General features: G+C 41.7%; 1 protein-coding gene across 1 annotated transcript in view; it reads right to left on the bottom strand.

Annotated features, from left to right (window-relative positions):
* The window catches only part of INVS (inversin), a 144,469-nt gene extending 122,598 nt beyond the window's left edge, over positions 1-21,871 (bottom strand). Inside the window, exons 1-3 of the mRNA XM_056116990.1 lie at positions 21,767-21,871; positions 18,100-18,229; positions 1,696-1,862 (exon numbers count right to left, since the gene is read on the bottom strand). Coding sequence (XP_055972965.1) covers positions 1,696-1,862; positions 18,100-18,205 — 273 coding nt within the window. The 5' untranslated portion in view covers positions 18,206-18,229; positions 21,767-21,871. The remainder of the gene's footprint in view (positions 1-1,695; positions 1,863-18,099; positions 18,230-21,766) is intronic.
* Between the last annotated feature and the right edge of the window lie 121 nt (positions 21,872-21,992).

The following is a 21,992-nucleotide window of genomic DNA, read 5'->3' as shown; positions in this document are numbered from 1 at the left end:
CAACCTATTTTGGTGATGTTACAAATTTGACACTACCTTTTTGGTCATCTATAAAGATAACACACTGTTCAGTCATTAGCTTAAATCTTCATTTATTTTTTGGGGTGAAGATCCACTTGATGTTAAGTTAGCTTTCTCCATCTATTTTTTAAATTGAGTTTTAAACCAAAACGAATCATAAAGCAAAATCTAAAGTGTACCAAATCCTAATATTGGGGCTATGACCAATCTGAAATGTTTACTTTTTTATGATAACAAGTTAAATGGAGTTACCCTGCCTGAGTGAATAATTTTAACAACTGACAAGCCTAGGTGAAAGGTTATAAACACTGAACAGTAGTTAAAACTGAGATGGAAAATGAGGGAGCTTTTTTTTTTTTAAATTACTATAATGAAAAGCAAATTCAAGAGCAATAACTTTGGAAATAACCTGACAGACCTAACTGATAAGAGCAGATAACCAGCATATTTAGCAGTGTCTCCTTCTGTCAGTCTCTTTTTATGTATTTCACTAATGAAAAGGTTTTTTCCCTAACCCCTCAATTAATCAGCTAAATGTGGTTCACATTTTTAAATGGGAAACAACTTGGATCTAACTAATTTTCATTGCTTTTCATTCCAAAAGAATGTATGTCTAAAGTAACATTATGAAAAATACCAGATTCTGCAAATATATTTTGTAGTCCAAATTTTTATGGAGGGGAAAGTTTTCACATAATTAAGTCTTTAAATAAATGCAGACACTTCATATAAGTTTAATTATAAAAAAATTGAGCTTTTACCAATGCTTTTTTAATACTAGTTATAACAATAATATAGGGGCCGGGAATATAGCTCAGTGGTAGAGCATTAGTTCTTTGTGTGAGGCACTGGGTCCAAAGCCTAAATCATGTGCTTGTGTGTGCTCGTGTGTGTGTATGCATGGGCATACACACACACATACTCACACACACACACACATACTCACACACATGTAGTCTACCTTGGTAATATAGTTTTAGATATTTTAAAAGTTGAAAATGGGGCTGGAGCGATAGTATAGCATATAGGGTGCTTGCCTTGCCTGTAGCCGGCCTGGGTTCAATCCTGGCATTCCATATGGTCCCCCAAGCACCAACAGGAGTAATCCCTGAGCATGGCTGAGTGTGACCCAAAAAGCCATAAAAATAAAAAATAAAAAGTTGAAAATGTATTTAAAAAAAAATGTTTCTTTTAAACCTCCAATGCCACATATTTTAAGAGACACTGAAACCTTTTTATTATAAAATAATACTATGGAAAATATTTTAAATAGTGGAAAGTACAAAATTTCACAAATATTTTCAGTATTCAAAGTCAACCATTATTAATATCTTAATGTTTTTATTTTTGTTCTTTCCTGTTTCCCTAAGCAAAAAATTATTTGTAACACAGTTTAAGTTTATAATTTTGAATCCTTGTCCCCAACTTAAAATATGTTATAGTCATAAAAGATGATATACTATTGTTTGAGGAACTTGATAAGTGAATGCAGTCACTCATAGTTAACTGTGATTTCTTTCTACAATGTCAAAACTGTTTTTTTAGAGAAAAACACTATGAAACTAAAGACTCATATTTGTGATATCTGCTTCACCTATCCAGTGCATCAGTCCTTTAATCAACAAACAAATGCCACACAAAAGGCTTAGTCTTCAGAAAAATTTTACTTCTTACCTTTTGAGCTGCAAGGTGGAGGGCTGTTCTTCGGCTATGGTCAGTTTTATTAACATCTGCCCCTGCCTTTAAGAGAGCGTACGCACAATCCAGTCTGTCAGCCAACACGCAATACATAAGTGGTGTTCTCCCAAATTGATCTTCTTTGTCTTTAAGGGCAGAATTCCCTAATAGTACAGGAAACAGAAAATATATCTGATAATTATTGTTGTATTACTAACATAAGCCAGGAATTACATTTACTATTTACTTATCAAGAACTATGCTGAATATATGAAATATATTATTTCATTTGCTCTTACCCTATTGAGATAGAAATCACCAGCTTCATATTGTAGGAAACTGAAGCTCAAGGAGGTTAAATAACCTGCATGTAACTAGGCATTGAAGCTAGAATTCAACCTGATTGCTGACTCTAGAAATCTGTATTTCTTTTTTTGAAGCGGGGGTCAAACTCTGCAGTGCTCTTGAGCCATTTCTGTCTCTGTGTTCAGAAGTGACCCCTGGCAGAACTTGGGGGACTACATACAGTGCTGGGTATTGAGCTGGGGTTGGCTGAGTGCAACACAAATACCTTACCTCTGTCCTATCTCTCTGGTATATTCCTTTCTTATGATTTTATTTTATCATATTTTGTTGATTCATAAAGGTAAAGGCCCTCCCGTTGATCGTCGATTTGCTCGAGCGGGCCCAGTAACGTCTCCATTGGAGACTTTGTTGTTACTGTGTTTGGCATATCGAATACGTCACGGGGAGCTTGCCAGGCTCTGCTGTGCGGGCGAGATACTCTCGGGAGCTTGCCAGGCTCTCCGAGAGGGGCGGAGGAATCGAACTCGGGTCGGCCATGTTGGCCGCTTGTAAGGCGAACGCCCTACCACTGTGCTATCATGACTGGCTTATAGTACTATAAAATTCTGGGCTTCCTCTTCTAAATATCTTACTGTACCCACCACTGAAGTTACGTGCTGTCATACTATCACCCTATCTGACCTTTCATCTTTCCTCCCACTGTCCTTGTCCTTTTCCCCCTGGCAATACCCCATAATTTTCAGAGTACAGACTCTATTCTTAATTATTCTGTTATACTGAATTATTATTTTGAGATACAGAGTTTCTTTTTTCCTACCCTCCTTCTTTATTCTTGCCAAAACCCCCCACTTCTTAAGTATACACTCTACATAAGACAACATGGTATGCTTTTATCAGAGATTTTAAAAAAGGAATAATTAAATATACAAAAAGAAAAAAAAGAAGAAATTTTTTTAAAAAGATGAAAACAATGAGTCATCATTAGCTTCTGTCTTAGACAATACTGCTTAGTACACTGATTCTTCACTAATTATATCCAGTAAACCCAGGCTAAATACATGGAAGGCAGACTTGCTAGGGACTAATGAACACAGGAACAATCTAATGGCAACTTTCTCCTTTTTTTTTTGGCCTCCATAAATAGCGAGCCTTAGCCTATAACCACAAACACCAACAGAGATAAATGCAAACTCACTAAAGAAACCTGCTCTCTTTAGTGAAAACACTGGGAAGAGGGTAGAAGGGTAGCAGTCATTTTGTTTATGCTTATTCAAGACAAATCACATACAACTAAAGAGTCTATAAAAGAAAGACTGTGTTTTCCTTTCCACAGGGCAATGCAGAGACTTTGGGGAGAAACCTATGCACCATTATGCCCCCAAGAAAGCAACGGATAGCAATGAGGTAATATTTTATCCATCCCCAACTAGAGCTTGAGAGAGGACACTGAACAAACTTTGCAACTGGTGTATACCAAACCATCTGAGTCAGTAACTTGGTTCCAGTTTACATGGATTCCTCATTCCTCTGGTAGTAAAGGCCCTGATGTTGGGCATGCTCGACTTGGGAATGGTTAAGGTGAACTTGGATATCATCTGAGCTGGTGGGGACAGTGGATGAAGCCTCCAGGCCCAAGATCAAAGCTAATGGGGTCCTGATGAAAGCCCTACAAGAAGTGAATCCATTGTAAAGACCTGCTCCCAGTCACCTCTGTGGAATTAATATCCAGTCTCTGCGTCACTTGCCAATTAAAGACCAGAAGTACCCTCCTACGTCAAAAATAAAATGGTGCAGAAGAAGTCATGGCCAGTGAAGCATTTTCTATGTGAAATTGATCAGAGTAAAAATAGCAAAAGTTCGAGAATTGAACATGGGTAGAATATCACCCAGATTCTTCTAAAATGGTCCGAGTGTCACAGAAGTGGGGTACCAGAAGAGCCCTACAAGCGTTCTAACAGTTAATTCGACATTTAATGGTGCACAAAACTGTAACAAAATATTAACTAAATCCAAGATTGACAATCTATTACAGGATTTAAATAAGATCCAGGGCCTTTAAAGCATTTACCTTGAAAATTTTCTGGCAATTATTAACCCCATTGAAACAAATGGAAAAAACAAACTTTAAGCAAAAAGAGAGAAAAATATAAACTAAATAAAATTTTAGATTAATAACTCATGAAACAAGTAAATAACCAAGATAATCTCAGTGAATAGCCTCACATTAGGGGTCATCCTTGAACAGAGAACCAGGAACAGTCCCTGACCACTGTCAGGTGTGGTTCATTTTACCCCAAATCAAAAAATTGTAAACTTTAAATTAAATTAAACATCCATATGCAAAAACAAAAGCAAACAAAAACTCAAACTGTCAGCATTCCTTGCAACTCAAATAAAAATTCTCTCAAAACTCATAGGTGCAATCCATTCTGGAACCACCCACAGCCCTGCATAGAACGTGTGACTTCTCTAGCACAGCGGGTAGGGCATTTGCCTCGCACTCGGCCAACCTGGGTTTGATTCCTCCGTCCCTCTTGGAGATCCCGGCAAGCTACCAAGTATCCTGCCTGCATGGCAGAGCCTGGCAAGCTACCAGTGGCATATTCGATATGCCAAAAGCAAGTCTCACAACGGACACGTTACGGGTGCCCACTCAAGCAAATCGATGAATAACAGGATGACAGTGCTACTTTATGACACACTGTAATCCGGAGTGGCCTGTACCATTCTACATGGGTATGCAGCTATTCCCCCTCTACTTTACGTGTGCAATGGAATCCATCTGGGAGCTCATCTAAATCTCAACTTGGGGTATGCAATTTCTCTAATGGGTTGCCTCGTCTCTCTCTCTCTCTCTCTCTCTCTCTCTCTCTCTCTCTCTCTCTCGCTCCCTCGCTCTCTCTCTCTTTCCCTGGAGAATTCCACATTCTTATAATTAGTATTCTCCCTCAATGAAATTCTTACTTCATAAAACAATCAACCATAAACCTTTATATCTGACATTTTTCCTAAAGATGATACCATAAAATAATTCATTAAAAATGTGATATTTTGAGGGCTAGAGAGATAGCTCAAGCAGACTTCTGCTTTGCATGCAGAAGGCCTGGGTCCAATCCCTGGTACTGAATGGTCTCCTGAATGGTCATTCTGGGAATGAGCCCTGTGTATAGAGCTGTGAGTAGCTCCCAAGAACCCTGGAGTGTGGCACAAAAACCAAAACAAAAGAATTTGGTAACTTTTGTATAAATAAAACTCAATTTCATCCTAGTTAAAAAATACTTTTTAGGGGCTGGAGAGATAGTATCAGGTAGGACATTTGCCTTTCATGCCACCAACCCAGATTTGATCCTCAGCATGCCTTACGGCCCCATAACCCTGTTAAGAGTGATTGATCCCTGAGGGCAGAGTCAGGAGTAAGACCTGAACACTGCCAGATGTGGCCCAAATAAACAACAATAACAAAAAGAACAAAGGAAAAATAAGAAAACCACTATTCAAAAGTCCATAGTAAGAAAATAAAAATATGAACTCCAAATTGGAAGAAAATATTTGCAAATTCAGTCCCCAATAGTTTTCTAGTTTGAATAAAGAATGTGTACAGGTGACTATTCAGACAATGAAGTCAAAAGATGAGCAAAATGTTTGAATAGACATAACTAATTATGTAAAAAGATGCTCAACATCATTAAAAGAAAAGAAAATGTAAATCCAAACTATAATGTCTATCATCATACATTAGGAAAAAACAAAACAAATCAGGCTATATAAATGCTAGTAAGTATTCAGAACAACAAAAACTCTCAGACATCAATGGTAAGAATTCAAAATGGTATAATCGTTATGGAAAATTGTTTTTCAGTATCATTAACACACACATAATTAGATTTGCCTAATAATCAGAAGAAATGAAAGCAAAAAATGTATGTTTATGTGAAAACCTTTATGCAGATGTTTTGGAATTTTCATTAATAACTGTTAAAAATTGGAAATATCCCAACCATTGTTCAACTGAAAAACAAAAGAAATACTAATACATTCAGGGGGCCGTAAGGCATGCTGAGGATCCAATGAAAATATAGGTCAAAATAAAATATTGAACCATCAAATAACACTAAAAAATCTGAAATGCTTTATGCAAAGTCAAGGATCTAATTTGAAGGGTTACATATTGCAAGATTCATCTATTAATTATTCTGGGAAAAGTAAACTATAGGGGCAGAAAACAAACCCGTGGTTACCAGTGATTTTGTTGTAAATGAATGCTCACTGATGAAAGTGCACTTAAATTTGCATTTCATTTTGTTTGTTTGTTTGTTTGTTTGGGGGCCATACTCAGTGATACTTAAGTATTATTCCTGGCTCTGCACTCAGGAATTACTGCTGGCAGAGTTCAGGGGACCATATGGGATGCTGGGCATCTAACCAGGGTCGGCCATGTACAAGGCAAATACCCTACCTGCTGTACTATCACTCTGTGCCCTAAATTTGCATTCTAGTCAGTAACAGTCAATAGAGAAAGCAGCTGGTTAGTCTGCTGTGTTGTTCTAATTATTCTGGCAACTGTGGACATCATCCTCTAATCCATGACCAATTGGTACTTGTTTAACAGGGGCTGGCATTCAGCCTAAACACAGCTCAGAGATCTGGAACCATGACAGGAAAGCCACTGCCCCACTCTAAGCAGCTATTCTAAGGCTAGCTGAAGCAGAAGAGTCTATATAAGTTAATGGGCCAGTAGCTGTAGAAACTGGAGTTCCAATTCTAGCAGCTCGAGGAAACAACTGTCAACAACTGTCACTTATAGTGGCAGTTGTGCCTCTCAGCAAAATAGCCAATAGCACCATACTATTTAGCCAAGGAAATAGAGCATTTTCCACTGATATCTAATAGGTCTATTACAAAGTGTTACCTTTTGGAGACATCAAAGATATACCTCATCTGCTTTTATCTACTTCTTTATACCATTTGTTTTGACAAAAATCTTAAGTAGGCATTTGTGGTCATTTAAAAATTATTTGTTGTTACAGAGGTGACATGGGAACTATGGAAAGAAGAGAGAATACATCATTAAATGACTTGATGTGGGTCTCAATTTTTCTCTTAATTAACTCAGAAGATAAGGTTAGCATCTTAACATAATATGAGAAAAATAATAATATCATGGAACACTTTTATTTTGGGCTGGAGTGATAGCACAGCAGTAGGGCGTTTGCCTTGCACACAGCCAACATGGCCAACCCGAGTTCGATTCCTCCGCCCCTCTCGGAGAGCCTGGCAAGCTACCGAGAGTATCTCGCCCACACGGCAAAGCCTGGTAAGCTCCCTGTGACGTATTTGATATGCCAAACACAGTAACAAGAAGTCTCACGATGGAGACGTTACTGGGCCCGCTCAAGCAAATCGATGAACAACGGGAGGACCGTGACCGTGACTTTTATTTTGAAGGCATTGACAGTTAAAATATTGACATATTACCTCATTACAATTGTCTTGGTATCTTAAAATGCTATTTATACTGTGATTTTGAAATTATTACAGTTCTTAGATCTGTCACTTAAGCTTTTTTATGTATCAATAAAATATTATTTCAGGTATACTGTAATGCCATAATTTAAAAAACTTTGCAATAGCATTTCAGTATACCTTATATCTTTTGGATTCCTATTCATTGTGTTTAAACTATTAAAGATATATTCCCAGGGCCCAAAGAGATAGTCCAGGGGGTTTAAGGAGCTTGCCTTTCACACAACCTGCTCCAGTTTAATCCCAGGCACCACATGGTCCCCTGAGCACTATCAAGAGCAACTCCTGGGTACAGAACCAGGAGTAGCTGTTGAGAACTACTGGATATGGCTCAACTGAAGGATGCCTGGGTTTAATCCTTTGCACAGCATGGTTCCTTGGGTACCATTCCAAAAGTAAGTCCGAGAACTGCTGCATTTGGTTGAAAAATTATATATATATATATATATATATTTTTTTTTTTGCTTTTTGGGTCACACCCAGTGATGCACAGGGGTTACTCCAGGCTCATGCACTCGGGAATTATTCTTGGCGGTGCTTGGGGGACCATATGGGATGCTGACAATTGAACCCGGGTCAGCCGCGTGCAAGGCAAATGCCCTACTCGCTATGCTGTCATTCCAGCTACATTTGCCTTGCATGCGGCCGACCCGGATTCAATTTCTCCATCCCTCTCGGAGAGCCTGGCAAGCTACTGAGAGTATCCCGCCCACATGGCAGAGCCTGGCAAGCTCCCCGTGGCGTATTCGATATGCCAAAAACAGTAACAAGAAGTCTCACAATGGAGATGTTACAGGTGCCCCCTAGAGCAAATCGATGAACAATGGAAGGACAGTGTTACAGTGACAGTGCTACATATGTGTACACACACACACACACACACACACACACACACACACACACAAAGATATTTCTGACAAGGGGGTGCTTGAATTTTACCAGACTGCCAAAGGGCCAGAGGTCCAATTCAAGAGTGAACAAAACCCCCCACACCTGCCTCACATACCCTTAAGAAAAATCCCCTCTGGTTGACCATTAAGCTCAACAATTAAGGTTTAGATATTTTTTCTCTAATGTCCTATATCATCACATATCTGAATGCTCATGTGCATGCAGAAATATTTACTGATTGTATGGGCCACATAATTTAGTCTCCCTGGTAACCTCCTTAACAACAAACTTTTACCTGGGAAGAAGCCCCACGTGGGGGCAGGTTGGAGAAACCCTATAAAGGCCACCTTGAACAAAGGAAGGGCGCGCATATGCTGCCCGAGTCCATGTGCTGCTTGCGCCCACATGGCCAAGCACATGTGGTGCCTGAGCACATGTGTTGCCCTCATCTCCCCTCTTGAGATGTGTACTTTCATGCTTTTCTGTCTAATGCTAGGATTTGTGTAGGGGCTCTCTCTCTGCCCTTAGAGAAGCCTGTGTTCTCTCTTGAGTACGTTACTCTCTCTCTCTCTCTATCTCTCTCCCCCCCCCCCCCCCATGCACCTAAAAATCCTCCAAATAAAATCTATTTGTTTCAAAAAAAAAAAGCATGTGTTTGGGGCTGGAGTGATAGCATAGCGGGTAGGGCATTTGCTTCTCAGGCAGCTGACCCGGATTCGATTCTCAGCATCCCATATGGTCTCCGGAGCACTGCCAGGAGTGATTCCTGAGTGCAAAGCCAGGAGTAACTCCTAAGCATTGCCAGGTGTGACCCAAAAAGAAAAAAAAAAATCAAAAAACCCCCCATGTGTTTGGGAGTCAGACTTCCAGGCTTCCATCTCAGCTTTGTTAATTGATCTCTCTGTTCCTCCATTTCCTTGCCTAGAATCCAGGGTAATAAGAATACTCAAAATTCTTTGTAGTGTGTTACTCTTTAATGGGTTGAAAAATGCTTAACATAGTGCCTGGCATAGGTAACAGAGATTTATGAATGTTAGATAATTTTATTGCTATTGATAATGTGGCTGCATGTACAAGATGGATATTCATAAACATGTATGTAAGTAAGCTCATAAAACATTTAATCACCATACATTCAAGGTCGGGGTTGAGAAAATCATGCCAGTCCCCAACCACTTCTGAGGCTCCTTGTCATACTGAACTACTCATGTTAGATGTTAGAAACAGAGAAAATGATTCAGAAAGATTTATGCCTGCTCAAATATGGGCAGGGAAAGAAAACTGTGGTAGAATCAAAATGGAGCTGCCTGGCCACTTTACCACTGCAAACAATCGCCAACACTACTGGTAATGACAATATGAATCACTACGCTGTGGTCATCCACAAATTGTTTTCTTTGGTTTTCACAAAGGCAGTATTATTCTTTCTAGCACTAAGTGATCTTTCTTTTTGTGACACTTCTAAAAGTGTGTAAGTTTGTGATCATTTTAAGTACTGCCTGATATAATACCAGGAATAAGGATCTATTTATTGCCTATTTTATGTCAGATATCATGCTAGATGTTTGAGTCTTCATCTCATTTAACTTTTACACCAGCAAAGTCTGATGATCTGTAGCTTAAAAATGAGGATAATGAGGCTCAAAGAGATTAAGTGGTGTAGCCAGGGTAATATAGCTAATATATATTTTGCACAAAGCCAGAACTGAAAATTCAGGTTTTCTGATTGCAGAATTCACCCTCCTTCTACTAAACTACATTATGACATATTCAAATGAATTTACTAAAATCTATTTACTAAAATCTATCAACTATATCTGTGTCATTCATTCAAATTACCTGATGTTGAGAGAAAAACCTTGATAAGTAAGAGCTACAGCTTTTCAGCATTTTATTATGCATGTTTATAATTTTAGGGTCCAGAAGTGAATGTCAATTGATCTGAATCTAGGACAAATGAGTTATATTAGAGCATTAATCCGCTGTATCAGGTTAGACTTGCTATTAAGGTAAGACTCACTACTAAAACAATGCCTCACACAGGAAAAGGCACTTCAGTCCTCCTGGACAATGAACAGCACAGAAAAGACTCGATTTAATTACTTGTATATGTAGAAAGAGATGCTCATCAGTTTCCATGGAATCAAACACATCACTGACATACTTCTCCATGGAAACAGAGAAGGGAAAACAGAAATGCTAACGTGAATGAATTCACTGAACAGTTGGTGAGCCAAGACTCAAGTAAAAAAAAATTATTCATCTGTAATAGTACTCTTTTACTAGTTTAGAAAAGAGACTAGCGTATATTTAGAGATCATCAAACATGTGCTACATAAAAGAATGTAAAGAATACATGTAAATTTAAGATGAAAAATTATTTTAGTAGGAATATATAAATATTAGAAAGCACCACAAAGCAAAGATATTACTGTCTTTGCACAAAATAATGGCAGAATTCTGAACAAAAACAGTACCAAGGGTTTCCTTAATCAAGAGGGTAGGGGCTGGAGCAATAGCACAGCGGGGTGGGCGTTTGCCTTGCACACGGCCAATCCGGGTTCAATTTCCAGCATCCCGTATGGTCCCCTGGGCACTGCCAGGGGTGATTCCTGAGTGAAGAGCCAGGAGTAACCTCTGTGCATCGCTGGGTGTGACCCAAAAAGAAAAAAAAAAATCAAGAGGGTAAAAAACAGAAGAACTTATAAGATAAATTGATTAGCTCTATTGTATTTCATATCTTTATTTTTTTTTAATTTAAAAAAATTTTTCCCTTTTGGTATAAAATCAGAGGAATAGGTCAAATTTTACTATGTAACACATTAGTTGATGACTGAGCCTGTAGGGGTTTTTTTTTTGGTAGTGGGGGTGGTGTTGGGACACACCCAATTATGTTCAGGGCTCACTCCTGGGACTCTGCACTCAGGTATCACTCCTGGTGGGTTTGGGGGGCACATATAGTGCCTACAGTTGAACCTGTGTGCAAGGCAAGTGCTGTGTGCAACCCACTCATTGTACTACTGTTCTGGCCCCAACTTACATGTTTTTAATTTAAACACACCGTATACATTTTGTTACCTTTGGAGGAAATACTTTTCATGAAAATGACAGACAATTCAAGGGAGGGGAGAGAGTTCCAAGGGTGAGAGTGTGTATCTTGCAGGCACAGGACCCCAAATCTAATCCCATTATAGAGGCGCCCTGAGCACTGCCAAGCATGGCCCTCAAGACTCCTGAGCATCACCAGTGTCACCTGGGAGCCTCCGATATCACTTGACCTAAGCAGCATCCATTACATACTTGGGCCTGAGCATCAACTGACCGACCAAGTCTGTCTATAATCAGTAGTGACCTCTACCCCTGAGCACTGCTTGGGAGATACCCTCCCTTCCTCAATAAACAAAGTAAAAAAAAGTAACAAAGATTTAATTTAAAAAAAAGTTTTTTTTTGGGCGGGTGTTATACCCCTTGGTACTCAGGGCTTACTCCTGGCTCTGTGCTCAGGGGTCACTCCTGGAAGGGCTGTGGGGAGCAAGTGGGGTGCTGGGGATGGATATGTGCAAGGCAAGTGCTTTACCTGCTGTACTATCTATATTTCCAGCTCCCAAAAAGAGCTGTAAATTTGTAGACAAGGTGTTTTTTTTTTCTTTTTGGGTCACACTCCTGCGATGCCTAGGGAGTGTGGCTCTGCACTCAGTAATTATTCCTGGCGGTACTTGGAGGACCATATGGGATGCTGGGAATCAAACTGGGTCGGCCGCGTGCAAGGCAAATGCCCTACCTGCTGTACTACTGCTCCAGCCCCAAGAGCTGTAATTTTTTAAATCTTGTTTTAGGGGTCACATGATGAGGCTCAGGGAATCATATGCAGGTGCTGGGGATCAAACCCAGGTCAGCACATACAAGTTCTCACCGGTCCCAAGAATAAATTTTACCTTACAGTATTCTTTTTTTTTTTTAATTGAATCACCATGAGATAAAGTTACAATGCGTTCATGACTGAGTTTTAGTCACACAAAGATCGAACACCCATCCCTCCACCAGTGCTCATTTTCCACCAACAATGTCCCCAGTATCCCTCCCGCCACCCTCACCCCACCCCACCCCACCCCTTGCCTCTGTGGCAGGCACCTTAGCGTATTCTTATTTGTAAAAGTTTTCAGTGAAGAGCCAGGAAGATAGCTCAATGGGGTGGAGCTCAGGCCTCAAACACTGCAGGCCCTCAGTCTACAACAGATTTCACCCCCAGCGTGGCGTGGCCCTCCCCCCGGCACTGCTGGATGTCCTCCTTGTGGTGCCTGCCAGGGCAGCTCTGCGGTATTTTAGCACCATGGGACCAGAGTCCAAACCGTCAGCCCTGAATGGCTAGCACACTGCTAGGAGTTAGTATCCCTGCACCCCCAAGCACCACTGGGGAGCCCCCTTCCTCCTCCACAAAGGCCTGGAGTGGAAGAGAATCCTAAGCTGCTTCTTTTATCACCACAATTCATATTTAGTCTTGGATGTCAAGATGATTTGACTTCTTGGCAGGAAAATACTTAAAACAGCAATTTTTAACATTTATCTGTTCCGTCAACAATGATTTCTCATGTGCTTCTTAAGTGCCAAGTACTCTGCTGGATTCTGTGGATCCAGGGGATGAATTAAATAACACCCAACTCTATATATACAGAGGCGTATAGAAGAGAAAAGACAGGAAAAGAATCATGTGTGGGAATCTACAGTTAGGGTCTGAACCAGCTCCCCAAAGGAAAACCACAGAGTTCTAAGAGGAAACACGGTGAAGAGATTTCTCTGAGATTTGATGGTCAGAGCAAGGCTTTGTGATGATGCAAACCTAGATCAAAGCTGAGATCTGAAGGATGAGTAAGAGTAAGTCAGACAGAGAATGGGGAGAACAGCGATTCAGGCACAAGCCCTGACATGGGGATGAGCCTGTTAGGGTTGAGAAACTGGACAAAATCGAGCATTTCTAGGAAGAGATAGTTAAAAGATTGGAGATGAAAAAAGGTACATGTGCACTTTTTGAATTTTATTCCAAGTACAATAGGAAGCAAAGAGTTTTGAAAGCTGGAGCAACAGTATGGTGGGTAAGGCATTTGCCTTGCATGCGGACGACCAAAATTCAATCCCCAGCGTCCCATATGGTCCCCCAAGCACTGCCAGGAGTAATTCCTGAATGCAGAGCCAGGAGTAACCCTGAGCATTGCTGGTTTTGATTAAAAAAAAAGCAAATAAATAAATAAATAAAGTTTTGAGCAGGAGGGCCACATAACTGCTCACACAATTTTTAGTACAAGTAAATTAGAAACACAGAGCGATAGCACAGCGGTAGGGCGTTTGCCTTGCACGCAGCCAACATGGCTGACCTGAGTTCGATTTCTCCGCCCCTCTCGGAGAGCCCGGCAAGTTACCGAGAGTATCTCGCCCGCATGGCAGGGCCTGGCAAGCTCCCCGTGACGTATTCGATATGCCAGACACAGTAACAACAAAGTCTCCAATGGAGACGTTACTGGGCCCGCTCGAGCAAAAACAAAAAAAAATTAAGTTCAAAAGGGCAAAATGAAACTATGAGGTTCTAAGACATATAACTAGGTGGAAAACTACAATGTACCTTGATATGTCTGGAGTAAGCTAAATATTCCAAACAGGAAGGTAGTCTGCATTACAGACTTCTGAGGCAAGATAATATCCTACTCTTTTAACTAGAGCTGATTACATAGATGCTTGCTTTATGTTTTATGTATCTTTTCTATGTAAACTAAAAAATTATAAAGTGTTTTCTTGCGCTCAGAGATTACTCCTGGCTGTGCTCAGGATTTCCTCCTGGCTGCTCAGGGGTCACTGTCACTGTCCTCCCATTGTTTATCGATTTGCTCAGGGGAACTAGGGATTAAACTCAGGTAGGCCACATGCAGAGAAAATGCCTTGATCCCTTTACTCTGTAGCCCCCATATTTTATTTTTCTTTCCTAAGAGTGGGTTGAGGTGAATAAACGGGGACAGATGGCTTGAGGAAATTGGTTTTGATAGCAATAATAATTGCCTTCTCTCATCTGTTCTCTCGTTCTTCTCTGTAGAAACTGCACCCCTACAGGGTTTTCGTTGGGCAGTATACCATCCAAGGATAGACATTTTTTTTTTTTTATTGAATCACTGTGAGAAAAGCTACAAAGCTTTCAGGTTTAAGTCTCGGTCATGCAATCATCAAACACATTTCCCTTCACCAGTACTTATTTTTCACCACCAAGAACCCCAATAACCCACCCCCCCAACCCTCCCAATGCCTGTGAGGCAGATGAACTCTAGTTAACACTCGATCTACTTTGATTAGATTCATTGTTTCAACAAAAGATGCACCATTATTATTTAGAGTTTACACCCCAAAATCAGACCTGTTGAAAAGGCACTGTGAAATAATTTGTTTTCTACAGCTGGTTACAAGAACCAAATGATGTCGCTACTGTGGCCGTGCGATTTTGGATTTCTGGTATTTTACTTATTAAGCCTGGAAGTATTTCTGCCGAGAGTCAGATAATTAGAGATTGGTTTCTGTGGCTCTGGAGCCATGGCTGTGCCAGAGAGCCACTCCGTTGGGGGCAACTCGTGACCTCGGTAGGGCGTGAAGGACGAGCCGGGAATGTCCCCCCTTCCCATGAAGTTTCAGTCGCCCCGTCAGGACCAGCTCATACCTGGCTTTCCAAAAAGCTCCGAGGCAGTCGCCAGATAGACATTTTAGAGCTTCTTTTGTTATAGGTGTGGCTATGAATCTAAGTCCAGTCTACCTCCCAGATGACACATAGTTTTTCTGGACTCCCCCTTCCTGCAGGTTGGGCTATGACTAAAAGGAATGTATCTGTCTCTGACTCAGACACGCTAAGTATGGCAGTGAGCAGGTAGGGCTATTGTCTTACCTGTGGCCAACGTGGAATCAACCCTTGGCACTACATATGTTTCCCCAAGGGCCACCAAGAGTGATCCCTGAGCATAGAGCCAGGAGTAAGCCATGAGTACTGCTGGGTGTGGCCCAAAAAGCAAAAAAAAAAAAAAAAAAAAAAAAAAAAAAATCACAGCCAAGCCTTTAGAGGCATCTTTGGATGATTTTGTGAAGCAGAGACGTCTACATGCCTCAGATTTCCTACCTGCTTTTATACTATTACAAGAATGAACAATACTTCTATCTTATTAAGTCATTGCTGTATCTGTTTCAACTGTGTTCTAATAGATTAGAAAGGAAAAGGAAATATGGAGATATGACAATGACTAGAGGAGTACTCAGAAGAAAACTTTAAATAATAGAGAATATGGTTCATGTTCAAATGCTAATGGGAAAAATAGACAATACAAGGTTGAAGATGTAGTAATAAGAGGTTTAATAAAAACAAAGTCTATCTCTTCAGCCCCTCATTTTGTGTTTAAAGCTGAGCAGGAATTTTTCAGTAGAGAAGAAGGAACAGAAACAGAAGGTAAAAAGAGGAGAGGAAACAAATGCAGAGAAAAAAGTACATTCAAGATGCTTGGGGGTCTAGAAAGCCTATCAAGATTTTGACATGGTCAACATCATGTCGCTAAACACTGGGCTGTACAAAGATTACAAATAATACAAATCTTTACTTAGTCTCTTTGAGATGAGTGGATTGTGAATATGTGTCTGGTTTTACAATTTTGGAAAACTTTTACTCATTTTTACTTTAATACTGATATTCTCTGGGGCTGGAGTGATAGCATAGCGGGTAGGGTGTTTGCCTTGCACGCGGCTGACCCAGGTTCGATTCCCAGCATCCCATATGGTCCCCCAAGCACCTCCAGGGGTAATTCCTGAGTGCATGAGCCAGGAGTAACCCCTGTGCATCGCCGGTGTGACCCAAAAAGCAAAAAAAAAAAAAGAGTACTAAATACTGTATCTTCTCTATTTTTATTTATGCCTCCTAGAATTTCTACATAGGACCTCTTTACAGATATAAATGAAACAGGGAGAACAGTGAATCAATTTCAATTAATTGAATAAATGACAGAACATTAATCCATTTCAAATAATTAGAATTTAAATTATTTGTAACTAACCTCAATGCCCAAAAGAGAGACGAGAGAGAGAGAGAGAGAGAGAGAGAGAGAGAGAGAGATGCTTGCAATAGAGGCAGGCTGGGGCTTGATGGGAGGGGGTTGATGGGAGAGAAACTGGAATACTGTGCACTGGTGGAGGGATGAGCATTGGAACACTGTATGACTGAAAGCTTATCATGAACAGCTTTGTAAGGGTCTATCTCACAGTGATTTAAAAAATATTTAAAAAAATACAAAAGAAATGATAACTTTATTAGTATGATTAGATATTAGACACTGAAGATAATTATTCCTTATATCATGAATGATCTGTTATAACAAAATCTTTTAATATTTCAGAGTGCATCTTCATATATAATGTCAAATACACTGATTTTCTTTGAATAATTTTACCTAATCCTAATAAAAATTTTTTAAGTTTCTTTTTTTTTTTTTGGTCACACCTGGCAATGCTCAGGAATTAGCCCTGGCTCTGCACTCAGGAATTATTCCTGGGGATGCTCAGGGGACAATATGGGATGCTGGGGATAGAACCCAGGTTGGCTATGTGCAAGGCAAAGGCCTACCTTCTGTGCTATCGCTCCAGCCCCCATATTTTTTAAGTTTCAAAATGTGTTTTCATATTCAAGTCTTGGAACAAAATAAAAATTGTAGGATAACATTGCTTGTCCTTTCTTCCTTGTCACAGGGAGCTCAGGTTTATCGGGTTACACCCATCACAGTGCTCCGGAGTCACTCCCATTCCTCTGTGTTTATCTGTAAACTCTTCTCTGTGTGCTTTCCTCCCCAACCAGTTAATCACCTTTTCCCCAGTCAGATTCTGTTAACTTGTAAGATCAGATCCTTCTAAGAACAATGAACTTGTGAGTTATGTCTTTTACATAGTTTACCTTAAAGCAATGTCCTTTCTGTATGGACACAGGAAGACAGTCAATATTATGCTTTTGTAACTTGGGAGTTGATTGACTCCGAATAATATTTACTCCCAGACATCTGCTTTCTTGACTCAGTTGCCCTTAGTTCCTAACACCCCAAAAGCAGGGTACCAACGAGGGACTGAATGGACCCAGGGCAAGCTGTGAGCTACCCTGGCATCAATATGGGCCAGGCCAAAGTGCCACGATACTCAACTATAAATTGAGGGCATTATCATGGAAAAAGAATAATATGCTATCTCTATTAGTATGTGTTAACAGGGGAGCCAGGGAGATAGCTTACAAACTAGTGCACATGTTTTACATATAATTGCCAAGAATCATGCCAGGAATAGCCCCGGAGCCCCACTGGACATGGCCCCCTCAAAAATAAGAGTGCCAAGGGCCAGAGAGATAGTCCAGTGGTCAGAGGAGTATGCAAATCAGTTCAGTGCCAGCATTACATGCCCACGTAACTAGAGGGTGTGTAGCTCTTGACATGCCATACACAGCATGGCCCAAGTACTAATACCTCCTCGCTAAATGTGGTTGGTCCAGTATGACTGTGAATGGTCTCCAGGCCCCCTAAGCACTGGTGAAACAAACAATAAAATGTGTGGCTACATTGTAAATCAAAACTAAAATGAACTTCCTCTAGGTAAAGCATTATTTGTAAAGTCTCTGTATTTAAGAGGCCGGCTTACCTATGATGAGTCTGTGAAGTGTTCCCTTATCGCCATTGATAGCAGCAGCATGAACTTGGGATGCCAATGAAGAACCAGTCAAGAACAAGTTCTCAGACTTACTCATAGTCTTCTCACCATCAGCTGCAACCTTAAACAATGGAGGTGGGGACAGTAAGGACATTCAGGAATCATTTCTGAAACGTATCTCATCAGTTCTAAGTGGCTTTGTTACAAATCTGACTTATTAGACATATTTGATATCTTTTACTAGGATTTTAAAAATACTACACTCCTCATCCTAGAAGTGCCATACTGTGACACCATGTACCTGCCACGAGGTGAACCTTTTGTACAAGTTGCTCATCTGAAAAATGGGACGTTTAGGTAAGTGTCTGAGGCCCTTCTCAGGGGCTGACAGAGGAAAATGAAGAGCTGAACATTTAATAGTAGAGACAGGGTTCAAAAACCCTTAGAGACTTCTAAGTTAATCTAGGAATCTGATTCCACATAATACTACAAAGTAGAATTATTTCCGAGAGTAAGGTTGATGACCAAGTCACAAAATGAGTGTGATGTGAACCAAATTGTTGGGTCAGAATGAACTACACTTAAGTGCTAAACCAAAAGTACCTAATTATTTCCCTTTTACCCACAAGAGGAGTAAGCTGTATGTTGGGGAAATAGCGCACAGGGGCAGAGCACATGCTTCAACAGGGACTAGGCCCCAAGTTTGATCCCTTAAACTGCATGTGTCTCACCTGCATCCCCCATGGGCAGAGGCTGCTAGATAGAGTTCTGAACATCACTGACACCAAACCATAAGACCTGACAGTCCTGTACCCCTGGTGTTCCCACTACTGATGAAGGAGGCCCCTATGTTTTGGTTTTGTGTCATTTTTGTGCTCACTAGGAAAATATAACTAGCTTGCAATATATGCCATGACCATCTTACTTGGGTCCTACACTACAGTAGGACTAACCATACTTCATCAGGGACATTTTTGACTAGTTTACTAAAGCCTAGAAATATCTTAACAGCATAGGCTATAATAAGTTGTCCATCATAAGAGTGTTAAAAGCTGAGGCTGGATTATCAGAAATGCAAAAGCAGGAAAAATTCAAGCATTTGAGAAGAAGGAAAGAGGGTAGTAGAATCAGTGATCTTGAGTGTTCTACCTGAACCTAAGAGGCTCCATCTGAAGTGTGGTGTTGCCAGCCTATAAGGACCAGGGAGTTAACAAGTGTAAGAAACAGAGACCCATGGGGATCATGGCAAACTGGGTCAGTTATTCCAAAGTGGAGAGAGATGAATAACCCACAGCTAACAGCTGTTGGCAGGACAGGTGAGTGCTCTCTGATGAGCACCAAAAGTGTCCACCATCAGAGTGTCACTCTCATTCCACAGGATGTAGGTGTTCCATTAAATAAATATATTAAAGCCCATGAGACAGCCATTGTGTGGCCACATCAAGGATTATTCACTCGATCTCTGCCTTCAACTAAAAATTCTTTTTGTGGGGGAGGGCATGAACACCCAAAAGTGCTGGGGGACCCCACGGTGCCGGATGGAACCTGGGCCTTCCTGGTTGGTGCAAAGCATGAGTTCTGCCCTTCAAGTTCTCCCTCTCTGACCTGAGTATTTTCTTAATTTTGGTAAAGTTCAGTTCTCTGTTCCTCTATTTTACTGACAATTTGACATGTTGGCAAAAAAAAAAAAAAAAAAAAAAGAAAAAGAAAAAGAAAAAAGAAATCTGGGCGTTATGAGAAACTCCTGTTGTGTGCAAGCATGACTGTCATGTCAGAAGAAAAACCATTTTCATAGTTAGGGTTATATTAAAGCCACTTGAAAGAAGCTACTAAACGAGGGTAGAAGTGGCAGTGTAAGTCAGGAGTAATTGTCCTTGGGCTCAAAGCCCAGTTCTGCTAATAATAAGCAGTGTGCCCTTAGCCTACCTCAGCTCTACGATTTTCTCTAAATATGAAAAATAAAAAAAGATACACCATGCTAATTATCTGGTAGAGTGCCAACTAGGTACTAGGCACTGTTCTCAGCCTAATATCTGCCACTCCAGAAACTTAGTGATCAAAGTCACATATGAGTCACAAAAATAGTTCTTCATATCCTTTGAAAAGCTCTTAAAAATCTGCTAGCAGTTATATGAATTTTCACATATTTCTCATATTCCAATCCTTAGCATTTAGCATAGGTATAGTTACCACCGTTTAGCTGGTGTTAAGTAAATGTTTGTTGAATGAAAAAATCACAAGCTGAGTGCCAAGTCCAAAGGGTGAGCAGGATTAAAGTTTAACTTTTTGGCGAAATGAGTTTACAAGATGAGTCTGCCCTTTTAAAATCCCCCACCTCTATTTTTTTCTATTAAAAGTGGAAGAGGGGCTAACAGATAAGCACACTGAACCCGGAGAGGAGCCCTAATTAGCAAACCTGGCTAAGCCACTAATTTGGTCATCCGAGGAAAAGGCATCCTCATAGGGCCCTTGCTGTCTGTCTTTCTTTCTGCAGGAATTTACAAAACAAATTTATAGACCAAAAAAGGAGCCCACTTTATTAATTGTAAGGTGCTATAAAAGACAAAGGTATCATCACCCTTAATTACAAACCAAGCCCGCGTAGTAATAACAAAGGCTCTTAATAATTCTAACGGTGCAAAATCAGAGGAGTTGTAGTCTCAAGCCAAGGGAAGAGGAATTGTGGCTGAACTGCAGGTTGGCTGTCTGGGAAGTTCCCGGAGATGCATATCTGAGAAGTTTTCGAGATGCAGGTCGCGAAAAGGGTTAAGGTCCTTCCGGACCGCGGGGGGAGGGGAGCCGGGCAGGCAGTAGGGAGAAGCCCCGGGGGGGACGGAGAGCCTGCGAGGGGAGCAGAGAGCACAGGAGCCGGCGGGTGGGCAGGCGTGGTGCGAGGAGCTCCCGGGAGCCAGGCAGCAACCCTCCACTGCAAGGCTCACCCCGCAACACCCCGGGTGCAGGGAGCCACACACATTCGGATGCAGGGAGCCACACACACTCGGACGCAGGGAGCCACACACATTCGGATGCAGGGAGCCACACACATTCGGACGCAGGGAGCCACACACACTCGGATGCAGGGAGCCACACACATTCGGATGCAGGGAGCCACACACATTCGGATGCAGGGAGCCACACACACTCGGACGCAGGGAGCCACACACATTCGGATGCAGGGAGCCACACACATTCGGACGCAGGGAGCCACACACACTCGGATGCAGGGAGCCACACACATTCGGATGCAGGGAGCCACACACATTCGGATGCAGGGAGCCACACACACTCGGATGCAGGGAGCCACACACATTCGGCGCGTCACTCGCACGCTGAACGCTTCCACCGACAACGTCCCGGCCCAGATAACACTCCAGAACCGGGGCGCACCGACACAATTACGGATTTCTGGGTCACCGCCTCATTCCACGGAGGCCCAGAGAGAGGTGTCTCGGATTTTTTTGTTTTTTTCCTTTTTTCCCCCCCGCCAGGCAGGAATGAGAGCAGAAGGAAGAGGCAGCAGGCGGGAAGGCCAGGGCCGGAGGCTCGGGCCGCCGCCCAGGCCAGGAGGACTGAGAGTGCGGACAGGAGGAGCAAGGGCAGGGCAGGGCAGGGCAGATCGATGCGAGCCTCCCCAGCAAGGCCCCCTCCTCCTACTCACCCTCGCCTCCTCCAGGACTCACGTCCCGGGGGCGGCTCCAGAGGCACCCCCACTGGGCCGCCCCTCCCGCCAGGCCAGGCCCCTACATCCGGCCGGGGCAGACCCCCACCCCACCCCCCGAAAAAAAAGGGCTGAAACGTGCCGAGCCCCCTGAGAAGGCCGACCCGGGCTCTCGACGACAGTCCTCTGGGAATTGTAGTTCTCCGGCCTCACAGGGCCCGTGGCC

Source organism: Sorex fumeus, unplaced genomic scaffold, assembly GCF_029834395.1.
Source record: "Sorex fumeus unplaced genomic scaffold, SorFum_2.1 ptg000034l, whole genome shotgun sequence".
NCBI classification, from domain to species: domain Eukaryota; kingdom Metazoa; phylum Chordata; class Mammalia; order Eulipotyphla; family Soricidae; genus Sorex; species Sorex fumeus.
The sequence above is the reverse complement of the archived record's forward strand: the minus strand, read 5'-3'. Positions and strand labels throughout refer to the sequence as shown.